The sequence below is a fragment of the Ambystoma mexicanum genome, chromosome 4p (genome assembly GCF_040938575.1).
Source record: "Ambystoma mexicanum isolate Mex_15411 chromosome 4p, UKY_AmexF1_1, whole genome shotgun sequence".
NCBI lineage: Eukaryota > Metazoa > Chordata > Amphibia > Caudata > Ambystomatidae > Ambystoma > Ambystoma mexicanum.
This window is the reverse complement of record NC_090927.1, coordinates 82,446,142-82,472,651: the sequence shown is the minus strand read 5'-3', so window position 1 is coordinate 82,472,651 and position 26,510 is coordinate 82,446,142. Positions and strand designations below refer to the sequence as shown.

Sequence of the window (26,510 nt, the reverse complement as noted above, 5' to 3'; positions counted from 1 at the left end):
GTTGACTTTTTTCGCCGTTTATTTTAGGAAAGGTCCTTCTTGTGTTTAACTCTGCGTGGCAAACCAGGTTTGGTCCCTTTGTTTGTTGGCCTTTGTCGGGTTTCAGTGCTGAAGTGGTGTGGACAGGATGTGAGGGAGGTGCCCGAAACTCCCTGTGCTTATTCTCCTAGGAAACCTGAATGCACTCTGTGTCACGATCCCTGCCCTAAGCCTGGATAGCCAGGCCAGGTGGGCTACTTCTACCCCCATCAGGCCCTCAAGGGCCTTGACATTTGCCCCCGGACTCTCTTGGAGTCAGTCCTGGCACCTTTGGCGCCAGGCTCATATGCTAGAGCAGTAATTAGGGCCCATAAGGGCATTGCGCAACAACATGGATGCCTCCACATGGCTCAGTTCCTAAAATGAACCATGCGGTCTAGCATTTTGGGTGTGGCAGGCCCATTGATACCTGGGATCCATGCAGGCTATATAAACCACACCCGAACTCCAGTGCATGCTTCGCGTTAGTTTGCAACCCTGCAACATGACGCTCACCGTGTTCAGCTTCAGCCACGAACCTCGGAAGAACAGCATCTGCAAAAGAGGAAAAGACATTGTTAGAAAAGGTTGCAGCTTACCTGAATTTCATCTTTAGCGGTCCGGATCGACGGACCTGCAGAAAGGGAAAGACAAACATTAGACATTGTGCACAATTAAAGAATTCCGCCAAAAGGCTTACCTCGCCACTCGCACTTCATTCAGCAACACCTCTGGAATTCTACACTCCGGCGGAGCACCGCAACCTGTGAAGACAAAAGATAACAGGTTAGCAAAGGCAAGACACCTTAGCGCTGCGTAAAGCGCCTACTCGCCGCTTCCAGGTGCTCCAAAAACGCTAATACTTACCAGCGAATCCCGAATCCACTCTTCGCCACGAATTGGACTTCCACGTACCTAAGGAAGAGAAAAAGACATTGTTAATTCCGGAAAGCCATGCTAGGACAGCAAAACACCATAGCAATAAGACCTACCTGAAAGACTCACGTCGGGCCGGCATCAGTGAAGTAACTCGACCGCCATTGCCAGCAAAGCACTACGCGCCCCTGCCGAGACAGCAGGACGGAGAACCCGCCAACATCAAGAACAAGGTGAGAGGAATCCCAGAGGGGTCACAGACATACCGGGTGGTGGGAGGCTGTTAATCCCAGTTGCCCGGTCCTAAACCTTGTTTACCTGTATTTCTGGCAGGATTCTTCCACTGGTCACTACTGCGCATCGCAGGGAGGGATACCTGGACCCCGATTGCTGGGTGGCGCCCCCGTGGCACCAGGTGAGCGTAACAGAACGCAAAGCCTCCAAACTAAAATCCACCTGGGCGCCATGGAAACCTCAGAACTAGACCAATTGGCCCAACTGATAGGAGAATTATGCGCCGAGGTTCATTCTGCCCGTCAGGAGACTAATGCTCTCCGAAGAGATTTAATTGTGACTAAGGAGCGCACAGAAGACCTTAGCAGACAATACTTGCAATCACAAGCAGGCCAGACACCTCTGCCGGGAGGCAATCCAACGATGCAGAACCCTACACTGCCTTCCACTTCTTCAACTCCGGTGCAAATTGCTCTACCAGTAGCAGTTCCTTTAGCCCCACCGGAGCGATTTACAGGCGATCCACTGAAATATGCCTCTTTCATGACTCAATGCCGCCTTCACTTTCTTTGCAGGCCAGGAGCATTTCCAAATGACCAAGCTCGGGTAGCCTTTGTTCTATCGTATTTGAGCGGTAGCGCAGCAGATTGGTCAGTACCATTAGTGACCCATGATGATCCTATATTGCATGATTTTGAGGGATTTCAGAGGGAGATGGAGAAACTGTTTGCCCGTCACACTCGAGAACAAGCAGTGGACAATGAACTCCTTTCCCTCCGACAGGGAAATCAGGATTTGGTAACGTACATCGCAACTTTCAACAGACTGGTCGCTGAAGCTAGGTGGCCTGAAAACAAAAGAACCATGTTGTTTCATCAGGGGTTAAGGGGAGAGTTAAAAGACCTTCTAGCTCAAGTAGTAGACCCCCTTCGAGACTGTTCGGAGTTCATAAACTTAGTCGTGCAATTAGATCACCGGCTGCAAGACCGAAAAGCAGATCGCTCCAAAATGGATCCACGGGCAGTGTATGTTCGGTCAAGAGACAATGCAACTCATGCACAAGAAAACCCTGTGGAGCCCATGCAACTTGGGGGAGTGCAACCCCCGTTAACCAGACAAGAGCGAGATAAAAGAAGGCAGCAACAACTATTCCTATACTGTGGAAAATCAGGACACTTTCTGAAGGACTGCCCAGTAAAACCCCCTAGGAAGGTCGTCGGGGCCACTGAGAAAGATGAGGAGAAAGAACCTAAGTCGGAAAACTACCCAGCTCGACAAATGTAGAGGTCAGTTTGTCGAGTGAGAGAAAGGAGCCACCGACCTCACACTTTGGAATATCAGTAATCCTAATCAACAATCAACGGTCCTCAAGAATGCATGCCATTGAGGCTTACATCGACAGTGGGGCAGTCGGAAATTATATTGATCAGGATCTGGTTGCAGCGATGGGACTCCCCTAATGTTCCAAGCCGACTACCGATAAGGTGACTACAGTTGATGGAACTGAAATTGCTTCCAGACCCGTTACCCAATGCACAGCTGAAATAACATTGCTGTGTCAGGATGGGCATAGAGAAGTCATTTAGTTTGACATCATAAAAGCGCCTCAATTTTGGCTTATGCTAGGGATGCCATGGCTAGTCGCTCATAACCCTCTGATCAACTGGCGAGACAGGAAATTAACCTTCCCCAGTGACTGTTCTCAAATCTGTTATTACCAAGAACAGAAGACAGCTTGCAGTAGTTCAACAACTCCCCAAACAACGACGTCTGTCTTGGGTGCAATCAGTAATCTGCCTGAGGAATACCACAATTTCCAGGATGTATTCCAGAAGAACCAGGCAAACACCCTGCCACCCCACAGGCCCTATGACTGTCAAATCGACCTTGTCCCTGGTGCCCAAGTCCCCTATGGGAGAATCTATGCTCTAACTGAACCCGAAAACCTTCACCTGAAGTCCCATTTAGACCAATACCTCGCAAACTGATTCATCCGTCCGTCGAAGTCCCCTGCAGCCAGTCCTTTGTTCTTCGTACTGAAAAAAGAAGGGGATTTAAGGACCTGTATTGACTACCACGCATTGAACCAGATCACTGTAAAGAACCGTTACCCTTTGCCACTCATTTCGGAAATGCTGGACCAGGTCAAAGATGCTCAAATTTACACCAAATTGGATCTTCGGAGAGCATATCACCTGGTTCGGGTCAGAAGCGGTGATCAACGAAAAACTGCCTTCCGTACTAAATATGGTTTGTTTGAATATCAAGTTATGCCCTTTGGGTTATGCAACGTCCTAAGAGAGCTAATTGATGTCTGCTTCTTAGTGTACATTGATGACATCCTGGTGTACTTAACTTCCAAACAAGACCATGTCAAACAGGTCCGTTCAGTCCTCGCCAAGCTCTGTGAACATCGTTTATTTGCCAAGATGGAAAAGTGCCTTTTTTACGTAACCGAAGTAGAGTTTCTAGGCTTCATTCTTACTCCCGGAGGCATCAGGATGGACCTGCACAAAGTCGACGCCGTTCTGAAATGGCCATCACCAACTTCTGTAAAAGGAGTACAAAGCATGTTAGGCTTTGCAAACTTTTATCGCTGGTTTATACCAGACTTCTCCGAAATCGTACACCCAATCACTGCATTATTGCGAAAAAACAACAAAAAATGTGCCTGGACTGAAGACGCAGAAAAGGCTTTTCAGGAACTAAAAAAGAGATTCACCTCAGCACCAATCCTGCGACATCAACGTCCAGACCTCCTGTACATCGTGGAAACTGACGCTTCCAGTATAGCAATGGGAGCTGTCCTCTCTCAAAAGAATCCCAAAACTGGCCAGCTACATTCCGTAGCCTTCTGGTCAAAGAAGTTCTCACCCCCAGAAATAAATTATGCCATAACAGACAAAGAACTCTTGGCAATCAAGTCCGCCTTTAAAGCCTGGCGACACTACATTCTGGGAACCAGACACACCATTACAGTAATCACTGACCACCGAAACCTGAAATACCTTAAGACAGCCAGAGCCCAATCTTCACGTCAGCTGCGATGGGCTCTCTTCTTCGCCGAATATGATTTTGTCCTAACGTTTCAACCCGGCGTCAAGAATGGAAAGGCTGACGCACTTTCTCGTACTGACACTAATGACTTGGTTTATACGGCTCCAGATCCAGTGCCCATCATACCAGTAGACAAACTCTTAGGCCTTACTACTGCCTTAACCCACACGGAACTGAAAAAAGAAATTCAACAGAGCATGAATCCGGATGCCTACCTTGCGTGGCAAGCGCAAGGAGAACAGTATTCCGTCCAAGACCACTTACCATTCTTCAAGGATCGCTTATACATACCCACCAAGAACTTACAACAACAGGTTATTTCAAGTTACCATGACTCCCTAATCGAAGGACACCCTGGAATTACCAAAACCTTAGCCAAGGTTAAACAGAACTTCTGGTGGCCTACCTGACGAAGAGATATCATCCAATACATTCAGTCTTGTGGAGTCTGCGCACAGAATAAATTGCAAAAGCACAAACCATCTGGCCTTCTGAAACCTTTGGACATTCCTCCAGCGCCGTGGCATACTCTTTCCCTCGATTTCAGCACTGAGCTACCTACCAGTCAAGGGTTTAACACCATTCTTGTAGTTGTTGACCTGTTCTCAAAAATGGCCCACTTTATTCTACTCAAGGTACTTCCAGATGCATCCACGTTAGCCAAGGTATTTCTGGACAATATTGTTAAATTACATGGCTTTCCATCTGTCCTGATCTCCGATCGAGGTAGTCAGTTTGTTTCTAACTTTTGGAGTAAGTGCTGTACTATGGCACAAATTGACGTTCAGCTATCCACTAGCCATCACCCTCAAACAGACGGCCAGACCGAAAGGACCAACCAGACCCTTGAGCAGTACCTGCGGTGTATGTTACATCGCGAGCTAAGAGACTGGAAAGACTTGCTATGGATAGCCGAGTACGCTTATAACAACTCCATACATTCCAGTACTGGACAAACACCCTTTTATTCTCTGTATGGAAGACATCCACGTACCTCGGAATTGGATCTCCCAACCAACTAAAAAACAATTCGCCGACCAACACAGGACTATGGCCCCTGATTATCAAGTAGGAGACAAGGTTTGGCTAGCCACCAGGTTCATACCCATCAAAGTAACCTGGACCTTCCAACCCAGGTATTTGGGACCCTACACCATCAAGGCGGTTATCAATCCGGCAGCCGTCAAATTAGATTTACCATCCAATCTACGCATCCATCCGGTATTTCATGTGTCCCTTCTAAAACCAATGCAGACTGGTACATGGATTGAAGCAGCACCGAAACCCATTCTTGTCGACGGGGAACCAGAATTCGAAGTTAAAGGCATTCTGGATTCTAAGTACTCAAGAGGGAAGTTATACTATCTAATCGATTGGAAAGGTTTTGGACCCCAAGATAGATCCTGGGAACCCTGTGAAAATGTTCACGCACCACGTCTGATTAAAAGCTACCATCGAAACTTCCCAACTAAACCTGGGCCGGACAGAAGGAACACCTTGAGAGGGGCCTTAGGGGGGAGTGCTGTCACAATCCCTGCCCTAAGCCTGGATGGCCAGGTGGGCTACTTCTACCCCATCAGTCCTTCAAGAACCTTGACATTTGCCCCCGGACTCTTTTGGAGTCAGTCCTGGCGCCTTTGGCGCCAGATTCATATGCTAGAGCAGTAATCAGGGCACATAAGGGCATTGCGCAACAGCATGGATGCCTCCACATGGCTCAGTTCCTAAACTGAACCATGCAGTCTAGCATTTTGGGTGTGGCAGGCCCAGTGATACCTGGGATGCATGCAGGCTATGTAAACCACACCCGAACTCCAGTACATGCTTCGCGTTAGTTTGCAACCCTGCAACGTGACGCTCACCATGTTCAGCTTCAGCCACGAACCTCGGAAGAACAGCATCTGCAAAAGAGGAAAAGACATTGTTAGAAAAGGTTGCAGCTTACCTGAATTTCATCTTTAGCGGTCCTCAGCTCTTCCGACCGGTATCCTGGAACCAGTGCTCCTTCGGATCGACGGACCTGCAGAAAGGGAAAGACAAAGCATTAGACATTGTGCACAATTAACGAATTCCGCCAAAAGGCTTACCTCGCCACTCGCACTTCACTCAGCAACACCTCTGGAATTCTACACTCCGGCGGAGCACCGCGACCTGTGAAGACAAAAGATAACAGGTTAGCAAAGGCAAGACACCTTAGCGCTGCGTAAAGCGCCTACTCGCCGCTTCCAGGCGCTCCAAAAACGCTAATACGTACCAGCGAATCCCGAATCCACTCTTCGCCACAAATTGGACTTCCACGTACCTAAGGAAGAGAAAAAGACATTGTTAATTCCGGAAAGGCATGCTAGGACAGCAAAACACCATAGCAATAAGACCTACCTGAAAGACTCACGTCGGGCCGGCATCAGTGAAGTAACTCGACCGCCATTGCCCGCAAAGCACTACACGCCCCTGCCGAGACAACAGGACAGAGAACCCGCCAACATCAAGAACAAGGTGAGAGGAAGCCCAGAGGGGCCGCAGACTTACCGGGTGGTGGGAGGCTGTTAATCCCAGTTGCCCGGTCCTAAACCTTGTTTACCTGTATTTCTGGCAGGATTCTTCCGCTGGTCACTACTGGGCATCGCAGGGAGGGATACCTGGACCCCGATTGCTGAGTGGCGCCCCCGTGGAACCAGGTGAGCGTAACAGAACGCGAAGCCTCCAAACTAAAATCCACCTGGGCGCCATGGAAACCTCAGAACTAGACCAATTGGCCCAACTGATAGGAGAATTACGCGCCGAGGTTCATTCTGCCCGTCAGGAGACTAATGCTCTCCGAAGAGATTTAATTGTGACTAAGGAGCGCACAGAAGACCTTAGCAGACAATACTTGCAATCACAAGCAGGCCAGACACCTCTGCCGGGAGGCAATCCAACGATGCAGAACCCTACACTGCCTTACACTTCTTCAACTCCGGTGCAAATTGCTCTACCAGCAGCAGTTCCTTTAGCCCCACCGGAGCGATTTACAGACGATCCACTGAAATATGCCTCTTTCATGACTCAATGCCGCCTTCACTTTCTTTGCAGGCCAGGAGCATTTCCAAATGACCAAGCTCGGGAGGCCTTTGTTCTATCGTATTTGAGTGGTAGCGCAGCAGATTGGTCAGTACCATTAGTGACCCATGATGATCCTATATTGCATGATTTTGAGGGATTTCAGAGGGAGATGGAGAAACTGTTTGCCCGTCACACTCAAGAACAAGCAGTGGACAATGAACTCCTTTCCCTCCGACAGGGGAATCAGGATTTGGTAACGTACATCGCAACTTTCAACAGACTGGTCGCTGAAGCTAGGTGGCCTGAAAACAAAAGAACCATGTTGTTTCATCGGGGGTTAAGGGGAGAGTTAAAAGACCTTCTAGCTCAAGTAGTAGACCCCCTTCGAGACTGTTCGGAGTTCATAAACTTAGTCGTGCAATTAGATCACCGGCTACAAGACGGAAAAGCAGATCGCTCCAAAATGGATCCACGGGCAGTGTATGTTCGGTCAAGAGACAATGCAACTCGTGCACAAGAAAACCCTGTGGAGCCCATGCAACTTGGGGGAGTGCGACCCCCGTTAACCAGACAAGAGCGAGATAAAAGAAGGCAGCAACAACTATTCCTATACTGTGGAAAATCAGGACACTTTCTGAAGGACTGCCCAGTAAAACCCCCTAGGAAGGTCGTCGGGGCCACTGAGAAAGATGAGGAGAAAGAACCTAAGTCGGAAAACTACCCAGCTCGACAAACGTAGAGGTCAGTTTGTCGAGTGAGAGAAAGGAGCCACCGACCTCACACTTTGCAATACCAGTAATCCTAATCAACAATCAACGGTCCTCAAGAATGCATGCCATTGAGGCTTACATCGACAGTCGGGCAGTCGGAAATTATACTGATCAGGATCTAGTTGCAGAGATTGGACTCCCCTAATGTTCCAAGCTGACTACCGATAAGGTGACTCCTTATAAGGAGAGTGTCATCTTTGCCCACTTCGGAGTATCCACTAGGTCCCTGGAGTAAGCAGTGTGTAGATTGTCTGTTTATATGTTGTGCTTGGGCTGTCCCACCAGTCTTCTCTCTATACTAGCAGCTTTCATAAGTGTGCAATCCAGTGTGCTATGAGAGAACCTCGATGGGTGTTTCCTGGTCATTTAGTCTCCTGGATTGCAGCGCTAGCACATGTTTTTACAGCGCTGGCTCCACACTGGTGGGGGGGATTATGCAGAACCTCCTTATTACAGCCTCTGTATTTTAATTCATGATGGGGCTGCATATAGTGCCTTATTTTCTGAAGGGTTCATGAGGTAAAGGAAAGTGAAGAAAGTAAAGCCTGTGCACCCTGGGGTGATGATGGTTTGTCCTCGAGGACTGGGGGTTCACAGTGTTCATGCTAGTGCCGCCCTCCCCATCTTCCCTTTCTCCCTGTATGGCTCCACAGCCACTGCCTGGATGGGAGGGAATGTTGCTTTCTTCATTCTGTGATGATGATTTCTGAAGCCATTATTAAGCACAGATTCTGATCCATGCGTCTAGTTCCTGCCATTTATAATCTGTCGACTGGGGCTGAGTGACTTAAGTTTATAAAGAAATGTTCCAGTTTCAATGAATTGTCTGATCTCTCTACATGGGTTTGAAATGCTACACTTTAGTTCAAAGACTGACCTTCCTAAAACGACATGAACCCTAAAACAATGTCATAACCGAACTTGGATGGGCAGCATCAGAGCGAGTTCAGCTGGCCAGCATGTTACTAGCATGTTACTAGCATGTTACTAGCACACATGATCTAGGCCTCAAGCATGACTAACCTAGTACATCCCTAGGCCCAGCTGCATGCTCTTGCCGTAGCGCTTTATCTGGGATCATTGCATGATCAGCTTTACAGAGGTTTTTGCAGCTTGGCTTTTATAATCCATTGTAAACCGCACAAGGTTTGTCTGTGTGCCTATTTCCTTCAATACCCTCCCCCCCTCACCAAGAAATACTGCTCAACAGCCTGTGTACTATACAAAATATCAATAAAACAGAGAAATGAATAAATGAATACTAGAAATAAATCAGTCAGTGTCTGAGTATAACATGTTAAATGTATTGGAGGCACCTGCCTGCCTCCTTAAACAGAGGCAGCTGGAGGACCAATTCATATATATATATGCTTTCCACACTCTGTATTAGTACCTGGCAAGAGACAAACAGATTTTTACAAACAATCTGATTGGCCCTCGCCGGGTCGTTACCAGCCTGACAAGTCTCCGGTTGCTGCTGCTGCTCTGTGGTCCTTCCGTGAGTGGCGATGAAGGAAATGGTGAAGGGACTACATGTAATCCTTTCTCCCCTTCATTGACGCCCCTCTTCTTTGTTTTCAGTTTTTTGCTCTTTTCAATGGCTGCCATGTCAAGTGAGAACGGTGGATATTTTCTTTTTTTCGGTTGCTGAACGACGAAGCGTCTTGCAACCGAATAAAGACACAATTAGTACCACGATCCAGCGGTCCAATGGGCCAGAGTACTAATTGAAATAAAGCCAAAACATGGGGGGGGGCTTTACTGTGACAGATAATGCCCCAGGGCCTGTAACTATGGTCCCTGGGGCATTACTTGATGCAGTAATACCTCCCTCGGCTCGGGGCTTATTGCTTAATTAAAGACAACATTTGGTTAGTGTGCCCTGTCCTCTGTGCACCAAGCAGATTACAACCCAGACACCCTATGAAGGCCGGAAGAAAAATGATCACATCACTTAATGTGACTGGACAAAAGGGGCATTGGGAGTGGGGATAGCTCAGGGGCAACATGTTTGTCTTGTTTATTTTATTGTTCATTTTAATGCGCTAAATACTTGTGTTGACCACCGTTGTCTTGCTTCCAAGACAAAAGTGTGGCCCCTGAGCTATCCTTCCTCCCCTTGGAAGTAAGACATCCCGCACTTATAGCCTGGCCTCTGGTAATTAAGCGAGTTATAAATAATTAATTTAGTTAATTAAATGCAAGAATAATTAACCCAAAGGCTCCTATGTCTTTTGGAGAATACCCATTGAAGCTGCCTGAGGATTTGCCCTGCAAGCCGCATTCCGACAATTCTTCCTGCCCCTCATTCACACTTCTCTGAAGGCCTGTGGCTGTGTGTGGTGTGTCTGGCTGAACAGAACCCCAGAGCAATGCAATGTCATGTAATGTAAGTGCTTTTGTATAACACCCTTCTGCCACTATTGGGGGCCTCGCGGCGCATACATTAATTCTGTTACGCTGTACACAAAGGGGGTACCTGAAGCCGGGTTCATGCATTGGTTCCCACACAGCTTGCAGCATTTCTTCAGCCCTCCGCAGTCCAGGTCATCTTTACACTCTGCCTTTGGCAGGGGGAGCAGGCAACTGGCTTTTATATCCGGACAAGCCCCCGGTTTCACTGGAACAGAGACAATCATGAGCGCTGTGAGCGAGGTGTCCCAACTGGCAGACACAAAATGCACAGGTATATTATATTAAATCCATTAATCGATTCAATGCATTGATTTGATTGGATGAAGCCCGTAGGATCGTGTGAGCAATTACATGGATTATCCAGGTGAAGTAAACATGTTAAAAGTAGACAAGATCAATAAGACATATTTCTAAATTCATGTGCAAAGTATAATTCATGCACATTGTAGGTAATGCAAAGTTCTACTCACTTTGGTACCACTGCAGATGTGGTCGAATTAGCAACTGAAATTAAAACTGACCCTTAAAGCAGATGGCTAAGGGCCTAAGTGTGTGCCATGAGTCAGAAAGTGCCATAAAGAATATTGCACATGTTCATATTTACATACATCAAAACTTCAGCATGAAAGGTTTGTGCATCACGGCAGTAAATCGGACCATCATTCTTATCAAACAAATCTGTGCCATCTGGGCATTACAAACTCCTGCCTTTCCACAGAGAACGGTGAAGAAGACCCACATAAACAGGGCTTATAGCCCACCCGGAAAGAACGCAAAAACACAGCAGACATGACCATATGTAGCAATAAATTAAATGCTGTGTTTACGGCAACTCTGAATATCCCGCACTCCTTCACATACCGCTTGTTTGATGGGTGTACAGTCTTAAAGAGACCGTCCGGAAAAAGTGCAAAAGAAGACCGTGCTGTCATAGGAGTGCTTGTGAGGAGGACAAAAGGACCTGAAAAAGGGAAGCGACTGAGAAGACCACCCTGTCAGTGCTGGTGAGGTGTACAAAAGGACCGGAACATGGAAGTGACTGAGAAGACCATGCTGTCAGTGCTGGCGAGGTGTACAAAAGGACCGGAACAAGGAAGTGACTGAGAAGACCACGCTGTCAGAGGAGTGCTGGTGAGGTGGACAAAAGGACCTGAAAAAGGGAAGTGACTGAGAAGACCACGCTGTCAGTGCTGGCGAGGTGTACAACAGGACCGGAACAAGGAAGTGACTGAGAAGACCACACTGTCAGAGGAGTGCTGGCAAGGTGTACAAAAGGACCGGAACAAGGAAGTGACTGAGAAGACCACGCTGTCAGAGGAGTGCTGGCAAGGTGTACAAAAGGACCGGAACAAGGAAGTGACTGAGAAGACCACGCTGTCAGAGGAGTGCTGGTGAGGTGGACAAAAGGACCGGAACAAGGAAGTGACTGAGAAGACCACGCTGTCAGAGGAGTGCTGGTGAGGTGGACAAAAGGACCGGAACAAGGAAGTGACTGAGAAGACCACGCAGTCAGAGGAGTGCTGGTGAGGTGGACAAAAGTACCTGAAAAAGGGAAGTGACTGAGAAGACCACGCTGTCAGTGCTAGCGAGGTATACAACAGGACCGGAACAAGGAAGTGACTAAGAAGACCACATAGAAGACCACGCTGTCAGAGGAGTGCTGGCTCTTCTGACTAAAGCACCTCACCACGAGAGTCGTGCCTAGTCACGTGGAGGTAATGAATACAAGGAGGCGAGCGACTTCCTCCTAACTCCAGCTCCAGAGCATGTCTTGCACACTGTGATCACTGCAATCCTGGGGCTGTCATTCTGCCTCCCAGAGCACCCAGGTCACAGTGTGCCGGATAGACTGCTCCCCTAAAAAAAGGCGATGAGGATGAGATCCAGCCTTATGCCGATCCCGGTCACATGGGGCACAGTCTGCGCCCACCCATCTTGGCGTGCGGCCAAGCTCGCTCCCACCTCGTGATTTGGAGCATGGCCCCCAGGGCAATGGAGCCCTCACCACCGTAGTCCCTGACGTGACTCGCTGTGTCGGCCCTCTGGTGCTTGCCATGGTATGCTCGCGGATGGCGGATCGGAGAGCCCTGAAAGTGTGGCTCCACGGCCACCTGCATTTGTATAACTCCCTTCACCAGGTGCCTCCCATCATGTAAAGGCGCAGCCGGTCTTCCTGGCGTGCACTCCACTGGCCAGCTGTCCCACTGTGGACAGACGCAGCCAGCCTCCTTGGTGCACACTTCACTGGCCCAGTGCCTCCCACCATGGCCACACACACATCGCCAGCCTCCCTGACAAACATACAGTCCAGCCTGCCTGTGTAGCGGTGGACAAAAGACGAGCTCTAGAAAAAGATCAGCCCCAGCACCCCCTGCCGGCAACCTCCCTGGCCGCAGTCCTCAGTCAAGAGGGGTCTTGTGTGGCCTGGCTGAATGAAGGACCACACCTTGCAGCCTTCTGTGCTGTGGAACACAGTCAGCCTTCTGACTTGGCCCCACAACCATGCCAGGCATCCCCTGGCTGCTGTCAGCATTGAGCTCAAGGGGAGTCTGCTCGCCACAAGACCCACCATCGCCATTGGAGTAACTTTGCTGAAAATGTTGGGGGGGGACATGACATCTGAAGAAAAGGTGCCCCAGCCAAATGAATGGGGACAAAATGGTGTGTCATGAAAGTTGGGGGTGACAAACCCCCCAGTCTCCCCTAAAATTACGCCCATGACCATCGCCACACGCACGCAGAGAAAGCAAGGGACCTCCCGCTCGCCAGCTGCCTCCCAACTCCGGCTCCAGAGAATGTCTTACGGTCTGCAAGCGTAGCGATCCTGGGGCTGCCGCCTTGCCTCCCAGAGCACCCTGGTCACAGAGGGTTGGATGGGCCAGGCCCCCAACACTGGCGAGGTGCACAACGGGATCCAAATAAGGAAGTGACAGAGCTGTGAAGTGGACATTTGGAGTAGAGGGGCATGCAGAGGCCTAGAGGGTTTGAGAAGGGAGGGGATGAGCTAAAAGTGGTTGCGTGGGTGGAAAGGGTTGAGGAGTGGGCCTGAGAGCGAGGCAGAGTGTGGGGTGGGGAGTGCAGATAGAGAGGACTGGAGATGGTGGGGGAGGTAGGAAAGGGGTGTGGGCAGAGAAGAATGCTGCACTGCAAGAAGAAAGCGCACCCTGAGGAAGCTTGGTGTGCTGCTCCCTTTCCTTTACACGCCACGTCTGCTGAACGCTGGCAAAGCCAACAGTTTCGCTTTGCGTTAGGTATTTAATCGGCATTTGCTTGGCACTGTAGTCGCATGCACAGATCATCACACATTGCCCAGCTGCTACCATTTTATAGCCCAGTAGTCCCGCTTAATGATGGCTGCCACCATCTCTTCTACTAAATGCATCATTGTCGATGCACTCAAACAATGTGAGATCGCTCAAGCCCCATACAGAGACCTGCCACCTGATTGCCACGCATCTAAGCCTAATGGGTAGCCAGAAATATGCCAGCAGGCACAACCGGCCCCCACACAAGGCCCCAATCTAGGGCCTATACCTGTCCGGGCCTATCAGAGCATGGGAGGTGCCCCACCATCAACCCATGTGACCATCCCATCCACTACACACCAAAGCATACCCTACCTAGGACCAAAACCCTTGGTGCCCCTGACCGGTACCCGGTACCCTCCACACATCCTATCTGCAATGGCTTCTTCCTGCAACTTCAAGCTACAGGTAAGCACACTGTGACCCTAGCAAGCTGCAGTACATGCTATATTAATTCCCCATCGCACCTAGCCTTCCAGGTCTCATTAGCCTCCCCCTTTGCCCTACACCTACAATCCCACTACTCATGCAAAGCGAACATACACAACCGTCACCCACACCTATCAATCTAGCAATGCGGCCCATGCGACTGATCCCTCTTTGTCTCTACCTGTTTTTAAGGGATCGGCGAAGACCCGCACACTGCAGCCAATGGGAGGGCCTCCCACACAGGGATGCTGGTAAATCTGGCCATTCTAGGAAGTTACCCCGGTCGAAAACGTTACGGACGACCTCAAAGCCTGTATCGGCCCAGAGACGTTTTGTGGCAGGGGTTACATGAGGGGCCTCCGGGAGGAAATTCCAAAGGGAAAGGTTGCCATGAAAAGGGATGTAAGACATTAGCCAGTTTCCACAGCTTAGCCAAGGCCAGTGTCGTGGAGCCTACGGGGTTGAGAGATTCAAACTTAACACGTTGGGAGGGGAAGAATAAAGAGCAAGGCGCTTGGGTTTAGTATGCGGTGGAGAGTCTATAGATACAAACCAGTGCGAGGCGTAGTGCGCCTGAGCAACTATCCAATACTTTTCAAAGTTAGGGGTGCCAAAGCCGCCCCCCCAGACATAGGAACATATAATGTGTCTAGTTTTAAGCGGAATGCGCCAGAAGGCCACAAGAAGGTATTTACAATGCAGGTCAGTGATTGAAAGAATTTGCGGCCAGGGCATAAAGGGATATAAAGGAACCTGTAAAGGAGTTGGGGAAGTAAGCTAATGTTAAGGATGCCAATCTTCCCTGCCAGAGAGATTGGTAATTTAGCCCAGCCTGTCTCAGACTGTGACCATGTGAAATCTAAAGGGTCTGGTGGGGGGGGGGGTGACTTCAGTTAGTGGAGCTAGAATAGATTTTGAACGGGTTGACCTTTAAACCCGAAATCTCGCTGAAGTGGATGACATCATCGAGAATTAGGGCAAGGTTTTCTGCAGGAGAATGAATGAAGAGGAAGGCGTCATCAGCATATAAGGATATGATCTCAGGGGAGCCAGACAGTCTCAGACCTCTATGTGCATGCATTTGATGTATCCTGTCAGCAAAGGGCTCCATGGCTATGGCAAAAAATAGGGGTGAGAAGAGGCAGCCCTGACTCATGCCCCTGGCTATTTGGAAGAGGGCCAAACACCTGTCCTCGGTGCGGACTCTAGCCACGGGAGAAGAATAAAGGAATTTGGCCCAGGACTGAAAGCGGGGACCAAAGTTGCTCTTCTCGAGTGTTAAGAAAGATTTCCTATTATATGTAATTTCCCCTCCATGTGGCAACCCCCAAACTTTTTGCTGCTGTTTGACACCCTGATCTAGACTTTGCCAGAGAAGTGCAGCCTTCCGCCGCACTCCTCTGGGCTTTCGCTAAATTCTGATGGGGAAACTGACATGCCCTTAAAACAGTACTGGAAGACTTGGTTTCCCTTAGTCCTTTCCTCATGTTGCAGCTTTTGTGCAACATGAAACAAGAGTGCACTGTAACTTACTTTACCGCGTTCTTCGGTCTCTAGTCATTCCAAAGGACCTAGAACCTCTCGCTGGACTTATTATGAACTGTGCAGGTGTGTCACGGACAGGACTGGTGGCAGCTATCGTTTCTCTTGTGTTTTGAATCCTTTTTTCGCCATGTTATCCACGCTTACCGCGTTTGGCACAAATGAGTTGCCTGGCTCCAAAATGGCCATGCCACGAGGTTCTTTGTCCTGTCCTCCGACCGTCTTGCCCCTTCACCTTCCCCAGTTCGAGCCGACCCGGTTCTGTCCTTAATTGGTCATGCACTTTCCCGCGAACCCAACGCTTTTGCGGGCTTCTGCATGCCTTGTGTGTGCCTCCAGGATGTGGGCTGGGATGTCTGTTCCCAATACACATCCTGGGTGCCAGAGAGTCTGGAGTGTCCTGAATGCCTGGGACCACCGTGGTCCGTTATAGGTCCATGCATGGTGTGAGTGTTTGTGAGCAGATCTCCCATTGGGTCCTCTCCGTTTTGGCGCAAAGGAAACTTTGGATAAGAGGAGGCTGAAAACACTACTACCATGTCGATCTCCTGAGTTCACACCGAACAAGGATTAAGGAGCGAAGTATCCTGCAACAAGAAGCTGAATCGAGGAACCGCTGGTGACCCGCTGAAGGTTTGGCACCCTGAGCCGCTGTCGTCCTGCGAGACCCCTCTGCATCTGATCGTCCTAGAAGGTCTGCGAAGGCGCTTCGACCCATTGGAATAGTGGGATCAACTATTCCCGGCACCTTCATCAAACCCTGCAAGTAAGCCTCTTCGGAAGTGTCCCTGGGCCAACCAGTGGGCTGACCAGCTTACGTAGGACGCTTTGCTCTGTCACCGCCGCCGTTTCGGGGATCCCTCAAAACCTGGTCTACTGCTTGCTCTGCGTCCATGGCACCCTCACACCGAATTTCATACACTTGGCATTCCCAGGTCTGAAGTGAGACGAGTGCGCCCGGACCAGAGTAAACGCGGTTACCGTGTTGCCCTGCTGTGGTAACAACCTGTGCACGTTTGCTGCATTTGGGACACCCTCGACCCTGCATCCTGCTACACGGAATCTACACAGTGTCAAGACGTCCTGATGATCGCAGCTGAACCTGCCAGCAACGTGAACTGAACTGGAGAAGTCTGGGTCTGCCTGCGTCGGGGACCGGTGAGTAGTCCATACCCCAACCGGAGGCCCCTCGCGCAGGAGCCTGTTTCTTTTCTACCGCTGTTGCGAAATAGCGACTCTATCCCGCACTCTCACCCTGCCTCTGCCCACAAGTGGAGGCCTTGCTTGAGTAGAGGGGACTTGTTCTTCATCGCTTCATTCACCTTCCTGAACTGCCTGAGACCCTTGAAGAGACCCTACTTTATCCATTGGCACCAGCGCGTGCAGGCACTTTTGAGCATAAGGCTCCTCTCTTCGTAGGGATCGGCCTTCCGCCTAGTTAGGTGTATTTCAGATGTCGAACTGGGTCTAATGATTACTTGCACTGCCTATTTTCCTCCCCATCTAGGTGGTCTACATATTACGTGCTCCTAACTCCTTAGACCCCTCGGTCTTGTATATATATATTGTATTGATTGTGATGTGTTGGTTTACTTTAGTATTATTGTGATTCTTTGCTATGGTCGATGTTACAAAGGCCTTGTAATAAATGTGTCTATATTTTTAATATAACACCTGTCTGGAGTAATTTGTAAGTGTCCTTGCTTTGTGTGCTCAATGAGGTCTTTCAGTCACCCTCACCCCTCTTGATACTTAGTCTTGACCACCACCATCGTTACCCTGATTGGTCTGGCTTGTCCAGAGGTTACCCTGTTCCAAGAAACTAGGCTGGCCTTCTGAACCTCTGCCCCTCCAGGTCCGAGTTCAGAAATCCATTTTAACATCGAGGACCCGTCAGAGGTAGCTCCAGGAGACAGAGTCAAATGCTTTCTGCATATCGAGGGTGGCTGTCACTGCCTGTATGTTCGGGTCAATCCGGGTGAGAATATTGAATAACCAAAGTAGATTAAGGGAGGTGGATCGCCCGGGGATAAACCCTACCTGGTCTGGGTGTATGATACATGACATGTATGGGGCCAGTCTCAGAGCTAACACTTCAGCATAGATCTTAACATCACAATTGATGAGGGAGAGAGGCTGGTATGAGCCACATTGTGTGGGGGGTTTACCTGGTTCAAGTAATACAGAAATTATAGCTTCACAGAGGGGGTGAGAATGCCCAACTCACATGCTTCCTCCTATAGAGCAAACAGTTGGGGGACCAGGCGGGCCTTGAAACACTTATAAAATTCGACCGATTGGCCATCGGATCCAGGGGCCTTTCCAGAGACCAAGGAATCGATGGCCTTAGATATTTTTACAGGTGTAATTGGTTTGTCTAGGGAGTCCCTAGTCTCGGTGGAGAGGACGGAGAGTGGCAGACTGTCTATAAGTATGCCTGGACATCGACCTCAGAGGTATTGTCGGCATTGGAAAAGAGGGATTCATAGAATGAACGGAATTCTGTATTAATATCTTGCAATGACAGGGCCAGGGTGCCATCAGCCTTCTCTATAGCTGGAATGTGGTGTGAACCAGACTCCTGGCGGAGCAGCCTAGCTAAGGCATGACCAGGGAGTTCCGCCTCCCCATATCTGTAAGCTGATTGGGGGTTGTCTAGGAACTTCCTTTCCTGTTCTGTGTGGGATTGAAATGTATCTAGTTCTAAACCGATACCAGAAAGGGCATCGGGCAACTGAGAAGAGGTGTAAGCTATGCCCCTGATGCAGACTTTGAACGACTCCCATAGAGTAGCTTGCATGCGGACTGACCCAGTGGTTAATGCAAAAAAGTCATCTATGGCAGTTCCCAGCTCTGTCTCAAAGGCAATGTCCAATAAGGAGTGTGGTTTTAATCTCCATGAATGAGCCCCATTATTATCTGTGCCTCATCCAAGGAAGATTCTTAGCAGGGAATGATCAGAGAACGTTCCGGGGAGAATCGCCATATGTGTGATGTTTCTGATAAGTATATCCGAGACAAGCCATCTGTCAATCTGTGAATGTTAATCATGAACTGAGCAGTAGAAGGAGTGCGCAAGGGAAGTTGGATGAATCAGTCTCCATGCATCTGACACCATCAACTGGGCCTGCACTTCTATAATGTTTTAGCTGCTCTGGAGAGTTGGCGGGGTCTGGAGCCTGATCTATCAAGATCTACGTCTAGAATTGTGTTAAAGACCCTGCTCCAGAGGATTGGGACAAGGGGGAACTCAGAAAGCAGAGATGACAGATGCATATAAAAAACGGGGTCATATATGTTAAGTAGCACCACCTCACTGTTCAGCAGGGTCCCAAACAATAAGACATAGCGACCTAGGGAATCCACATGGACCACCTTATGCTGGAACTTAAGACTCCTGTGTATCAGGGTCATGACTCCACGGTTCTTGGTGGAATAGTCAGTGTATTAACGCTGGGGAAGCCATGCTATAGTGAACCCCTCACACCCACCAGCACGAGCATGGGTTTCCTGCAGGAAAAGCTATTTAACTTTGTACCGTTCAGCATATAACTGTAGTTTACACATTTTAGTGTAATTATCCAGTCCCCTGACGTTCCAACTCATGCAAACAGAGCTGTCCTCAGTCATTCTGACAGGTGGTGACTATTAATAGAACCAGATAGTGAGGCATAAGTTGGGTCATAGGGCCTGGTATAAATGCGAGTGGAAGCCCGATCTATATGTGCTAATCTGGGTATGTTTCAGTACTGTAGCTCCCTATCGCAAGTCAAGCAATTTTCAACAAAACACCCCTCCCAACCATCCCCCACCCCTCTCCCAATCAGAGAGGTGGAAAGCAAAACACCCAGCTGAACTAAAGACAGTGGCAGCATCGCCTGGGGGACCGTGCGCTGGCCATGAGAGGCGATGCATCCCAGACAGGGAGTTGACTAGGCAAGTGGTGCATAGTGTGAAAGCAATGTATAACAGGTAGAGAAAACAATCTTGCGTGACAGAGCTAGATATCAGTTGATCCGGGATAAGCAGCAAACTGCGGGGAGTACTATAAACAAGATCCAGCTCTGCACTTGGTAATGTTACACAATACTCAAGGAACAAATCTGTGTGGCCCCAGCATCTGAGACTAGCGTGATCATCCCGGGAAATGTTTGTCGATAAATTTGGAGTTCTCCTTGGGGATGGTGAAGAAGAAGACTTGATTTGAGTGTTCAATCCTAAATTTAGCAGGATAAAGCATCGAGTATTTGACCCCTAGCTCTCGCAGCCTCTTCTTGGCAGCCAGAGAGGTCTTACGTTCCTGTTGAACAGACACCGAAAAGTCAGGATGTAGGTGGACCCTGGAGGAGCCAAGGAAGAGTTCCCCCTTTGCTCTCGCCGCTCAGAGAAGTGAGTCTCTATCCAGGTAGTTTAAAACCCCTGCAATGATTGGGCAAGGAGGTGCACCCGGCCTGGGGTTGGCTGTCACGGCCCGGTGGGCTCTCTCTATTGCAAACTGCGTGGAGAGTTTTGGGGAATCCAGTAGTGCAAGCAGGGTGCATTTGATGTAGTCTTCCATGGAGACGTCGATCTTATCCTCTGGGACCCCGATAATGCAGAGGTTGTTACGCCTGGAGTGTGATTCGAGGTCCTCATTCTTCTTGTTAACGTCCAGGCTCTGTCTAGAGAGAGTAGTCACCTCTGTCCGAAGGGCGATAATGTCATCCTCAGCCATCCCAACCCTCGTCTCCACTTCCGCCACCCGGCTGTCAGTTTTTGCCATATGGGCTTTGATCGACGATATGGTCCCATTCATGTCGTCTAGTTTAGAATGTAGCACAGTAAATCCCTTGCGCATGTAGTCCATCATCTTTTGGGATTCAGAGGAATCGTGAGGTGTTCACGTGGTAGGTTCAGATTCAGGCGAGGGCTCACTCTGTTTCGGTGCCGCTTTTGTGAACATGTTGATAGAGCTCTGCTTCCTGTTAGCGCCTTTCGTCATGGTCCCACCAGCTCCCACAAAGGCGAACCGTGCAGCGCCCAGGGAACGGCAGTGACTGATCCGGGCAGGGGAGCCTGGCTACAGCGGGTGATGATGAGCAATAGGGTTATCCCACACAGTCTGCAGGAGAGTGGTAGGTCTGCGTGTGTTACAGAAAGAGCAGACTGACCTGGATGCAGGCCGATGAGGCATGCAGGAAGTAGATCTTGGCGAGGGGTCAAGCATTCACATATAAGTGTCCCATAAGTGGTTCCAGTCGAGATAAGGTTCAGCAGGGGGTGGCCAGTAGTGACCTCCAGAACCAACTGGTCCAGTTCAGACCAGATTCCTGTGGGTTGCGGATTCCCCAGAGGTGCACTGGATGTAAGTAGAGAGCATGTATTAGCACTGGACAGTGAGGAGGTCAAGGCGCGGGAGCGACACCCCGTTGAGTCAAAGTTAGCCAGTGATTATTAAACAGGCATTTAATGAAACGTGGAGAGTGTGTGTTTAATAATGTACAGAGTAGTCGGGTCCATTAACCGAGGCAATGCAGGCTGATCAGAGCTGAGCTGTGGCGCTGAGAGGACAGACGTATCAGGATTCTGTCGAGTTTGGCAAGGAGCCACCAATTTGCCGGGCATAGGCAGTGGGCCCAGCACCAAGTGAGCATCATTAGTTACACCGTAGGCGAGAACTGCAAACTTTGGTGGTGTAAAGACAGGCTACACAGGGAACAAGGATTTGTGGTATGAGCTCCCCAGCTGAAGATGGCAATTGAGATTTTCCAATAGTGTGACTTCAGTGCAGTACAAAGCGAGGCAGGTTCACGTGAAGATGTGGCAGTAGTAGGTTACCGCAGAAAAAAGTTGATGTAGTAGACAATCCATTGTCCAGGGCAGAATGGTATGGCTCTCGGCACCAGAGGCCAGGAGAAGAATTCAGTAAGGACACCAAAGCGGATCAGGTATACCAGGACCAGCGGTGTGAACACTTCTGGTCAGTCAGGTCTTACCCAATCTGCAGTCGAGTGGACTGTGAACTCCCACGTATTATGGGACCTCGGGTGATAACTTGCCAATCACGTCGACCACAAGAGATTATGGACAGGATCAGTACTGGGCCCTACAGACGGCTGCAATCCACTTCAGGTGGGCACCGGGGTCTGGGATAGTGCAGAAGCCACGAGTGGTGAAAGGGGGGCAGTATGAAGTGGGCTCACCCAGCAGCAGTATTAGCAAGAGTTCTTGTTGCCTCAGCGGGAGAACGCTGCGGCTGTCATTTGACGGGTGCCAAGGCAGCCAAATCCGGAGTGTTAGCAGGGAGGCCTGTCGCAGTAATGGAGCCACAAGGAGTGGGCCGATTTAACAATGTTTAGATATTTGCCGCTTGTTGAAATGTTCGGGTCATTGAAATGCAGTGCAACTCAGCAAGATCCGCTCAGGGCTGCCCTTGGTTATAGGAGACAGGTCGCAATCCCCTCAATGCTCAGTGTCAGGAGAACAGCTGTAGGGCTACAATGCCGGATGTGCAGCACAGCCCGCAGGCTTATGTGTAATGAGGACTCTGTACCTTGTCTACCGACAAAGGAATGGCAATGTTGTCCCGTTGTGTTGCAGGCTGGTTGCACTGCGGTCCGCTGGTCGCCTGCTGGTCATACAAAGGGGGGACACCACTCGTGTAGTGGGGCCCCCTGAGGTGTAGAGCTGGCAGAGTCTGTGGGGGTGCGGGGTGCACAGTCAGCAGCAATGGACGTGGGCAGACCCTGAGCAGGTTGGTGGTGTGCAGGGCTTCCCGGCGTAACTGTGCAGGGTGAAAGTTGTGGGGAGGCTGGGGTGGGCACAGGCAGTGCCGCGGAAGTGAGGGATAGTCACAGGGCCGAGCACCCCGCCACTCGAGTGTTCTGGGATCCACACGCTGTGGAGGCGTACCACAGGGCACCGCGGGATGATGAGGCGGTAGATTTTAGAGCAGGATTTTCTCTGCAGCAGTGTCCTCTTGTGACACCCAAATTGGACAGTACCACCTGTATAACGGTGGGAATCGATCCGTAGAATTTCTCGTGTAGACACGGCACCAATAAGGAAGAATTAGTTAAAAAGCACTTCCCCTGCATGGAGCCACACGCTCACGCTCGAGCAGCCATTACGTTTGACCACAGCAGCACCCCCTTTCACTACTTTCTTACCTGCCCACACCCCTTCACATTTGCACAATCTCTCACCCAGGGTGTCCAACCCCATGCCTCACCAGCCAAGTCAGTACTTTGAGCCACAAACAGAGTAAAACACATCATAGCAATTCTCCACCTCCATGCAAGCCTCAAACCTCTCTTGAAACTGAGCCCACCCCACTACTGCCACCAAGATGCACCACAGCCACTTAGCTGCCACACATTACCAGAACCACTCCAGCACCCCCATGATAACAAAAGGTTACTCCGAACGTGGACCTACACCACTACAACCACCTCCCAAGAACCTATCTGCCCTCGCAACATTACACCTCACTCCAGGAATCTTCTCATAACCCTGCAGCTACAAATCTCTACAAAACGTAACACCCTGCAACAAGACGACCATTCAAATGTGCCCTTATCAGTACAAGATCCGTCCCAGCACATGCACCTGACATCCTTGACCTAATGACTACCAACAATCTTCACTGGCTATCACAGATACCTGGCTTAACCCAGCAGCCAGTCCTGCCTTGACAAGCGCTATCCCACCAGGCTATTCCATCCTATGCAACGACAGAAATCACAACAAAGGAGGCTGAGTAGCCATAATACACAAAAACACCATTGCCCTCAGAGTATCCAACACATGCTTACTACCTGTGAGCTCCTCGTCTCTAAAATCTCTTTATCTCCCACTGACACTGTCACATTGTATCTCCTCTACCGACCACCAGGTCCCCCTATCGCTTGAGAAAGACCACCTACAAATCATCACCTCCAATCTCAAACCCAAATCTACACTCCTAGTCCTAGGTGACCTCAATCTATGTCTAAATGACAAAAATGCAACAGACCAAGCCACAGCCAAGGTTTAACACACAGAGTACCTGCACCTACTCATATCCTAGGACGCACCTGAAACTGGCTAGCCAACCTCAGCTGCCACACCTCTAGCCTTTCCATCACTCCTTGCCCCATGTCAGATCACCATCTGATCACATTCTCCATCCCCACCAGCAAACACACATCCAACACACATCCAGCATTCACACACTCCTACTGGAATCAGTGTCCCGCTGCACCAAAGATATCACCAAAGACCGCCTCCTACCACTGCTCTCGGATCACATGAACACCTCAAATGTAGGTCCTAATCCAGAGACCCTTGCTGACACTTACACCAAAGCAATCATACAAGCAACAAACAACCTTAAAGTATGCAAAGCCAAATCCTCGACCCATAAAAATGCATGGTTCACCCCCGACCTCCTCGCCATTTGCACCAAGAAAAGTCCAGCCAAAGCTACTTGGAGAAAAATCCCATCAAATACCAACAAATATCTCTATTCCCTGGCCAAAGATTATAGAAACGCCATACACAGCCAAATCCACCTTATAAAACTCAAGAATCACCAATGTGAAATCTAATACTCATGAACTCTTCTCCTTCCTTCGAGAACTTGAAACCCCTCTGCACTACCCACTGATTTCTCAGAATATGACACCTGGTGTTCCAAAGTACAAGTAGCCATTCGCTCGAAACTTCAACAAACTACCTGTCCCCCCACCAGAGTCCTCTGCCAACCCCTTGCCCCATTCAACTTCCACCTTCAAACAGAGCAGGAAGTAACCAACATAATACAAAGCCTGAAACCGTTGCATTGCAAAGGAGATGCCTGCCCAGTCCCAATCATCAAGGACTGTGCTGAAGCACTTGCCCCTATCATCACTGCCATCATCAATACCTCATTCACCACTATTCAAGTCCTAACTAGCCTCAAGGAAGCCTGGATTCCCCCTCTACTCAAGAAACCATCTTTGGACCCCCACCATCCTAACCAACTATCACCCCATCATCACTGTCCCTTCATCCTAAAAATCCTAGACTGAGCCGCTTACCTCCAGCTCCAATGCTACTTAGAAGAAAGCCACATCATTGGTCTCCAACAATCAGGCATCAGGCGAAGACACAGAACTGAAATCGCCCTGCTCCATCTGAAAGACCACCTAGAGGATATTAGAGACTGGTGAACTCTCCTTCCTAATCGTGCTTGACCTTTCAGCAGACTTTGACCTCACTTACCACCAAACCCTTTGCCAAACACATTACCACAACTGCCAACCTCTCCCCAGCTGCCACTAACTGGGTTGCCTCCTTCTTATCCAGAAGATCCACCCGTGTTTTCATTGTGACCACACTGCCCCCTCTACCCTTGTAACCTGTATCATCTCACAAGGATCCTGTATATCGCCTACCCTCTACAACATATATACAAACCCCTCCTTGACCACCTCGACACCCTGGGCATCTCATGCATTAACTATGCCAATGACATCCAAATCCTCCTCCCAGTCTCAGGCAACTACCAACAAGATGCAGCAACATCAACTCTCCCTACGACATCATTCAAGATTGGATGGCATCACACCTCCTTTCTCTCAACAACGGCAAAACAGAAACTGGCCTTATTGGCACACGTGCCTCACTTTGCAAACTTGACCTTGCATACAATGCCTTCACTATCACAGGAACCCCAATTCCCAGCTCAACCTCTGCCAAAACCCTGGGCCGCCGACACTACCAAACTTGCACATGCCAGCAGACCTTTCCTCCCCGTCGGCAATGGCCTCACCATAGCTAGAGCAATGATCAGAGCTAAACTCGACTATTGTAACGCTCTGCAGGCAGGCACATCCAAACGCAATTTATGCAAGCTCCAAACCATCCAAAACAACGCTTGTGAGCCACCTTAGGGATGTCCAAATACAAGCATATCTCTGATACCAGAAGAAAGGTTCCCTGGTTACCAATACACAAAGGGATCAAATTCACAACCCTGTCCCTCATTCACCGCCTTGCTCACGAACACTGCACTGCCCTACCTCTCTCAGCGCTTCGAAAGATACCACCCTTCTCATTTTACACGCTCATGTAGCGCTCACCTCATCAAAGTGCCCACCTTCAAACGATTGAGAGATGGTGGTACCAGCTTCCCAGTCACTGCCGCCAAACTATGGAACAACTTCCCTCTGTCAATCAGAAGTGAACCCTCAGACTGGACCTTTAGAAAGGATCTAAAAACATTGCTTTTCACCTAAGGACTTTATTACCTAAACTGTCTTCATCTGAATGTGCCATCACACATTGCTATCTCAGCTATGGAACTGGGCCTAGAGGCTTAAGGGCTTAGTGCGCTACTTATAAATGCAAAAATAAATAAATGGCGGTGCCTGCCAAATGCCTATCCAATGCCAACACAAAAGTCAGAACTGCTTGCTGGCTTTGTCAATGCTTGTCTGCGGCTGGAGGGCATATTAGCCATGCTTTGCAGTGCTTTAGTAAATATTTGAAGTGTGCAGAAGAAATAGACTCAAATTGCAGAGCACCTTTTAACTGAACTACTTCCAGGCAGTGCATAACAAGTGTTATCAGACAATATAAAGCAACTTATTTTATCAACCTTGGATGGCTGTAACGCCTCCTCGACCCATTCAGGAATTAAACTTGCAGGTTGCCCATGTACCTGCAGCCGGTGCATAAACCACTTTCTTCTTAAAGATGCTGTTTAACTATATATATATAGGCCTCATTATGAGTTTAACAGTGTGGGTAAAATGCAGCAGTATACCGCCGCATTACTGCACCACCCAACTACGACTTTGTGGGTAAGGTGGAGAAAAAA

At 49.4% G+C, this 26,510-nt stretch overlaps 1 protein-coding gene across 2 annotated transcripts in view; it reads right to left on the bottom strand.

Annotated features, from left to right (window-relative positions):
• The window catches only part of LOC138453018 (multiple epidermal growth factor-like domains protein 10), a 318,657-nt gene that overhangs the window by 107,039 nt on the left and 185,108 nt on the right, over positions 1-26,510 (bottom strand). For both annotated transcript variants that reach the window (XM_069605429.1, XM_069605430.1), the window contains one exon: positions 10,477-10,617. In XM_069605429.1, coding sequence (XP_069461530.1) covers positions 10,477-10,617 — 141 coding nt within the window. The remainder of the gene's footprint in view (positions 1-10,476; positions 10,618-26,510) is intronic.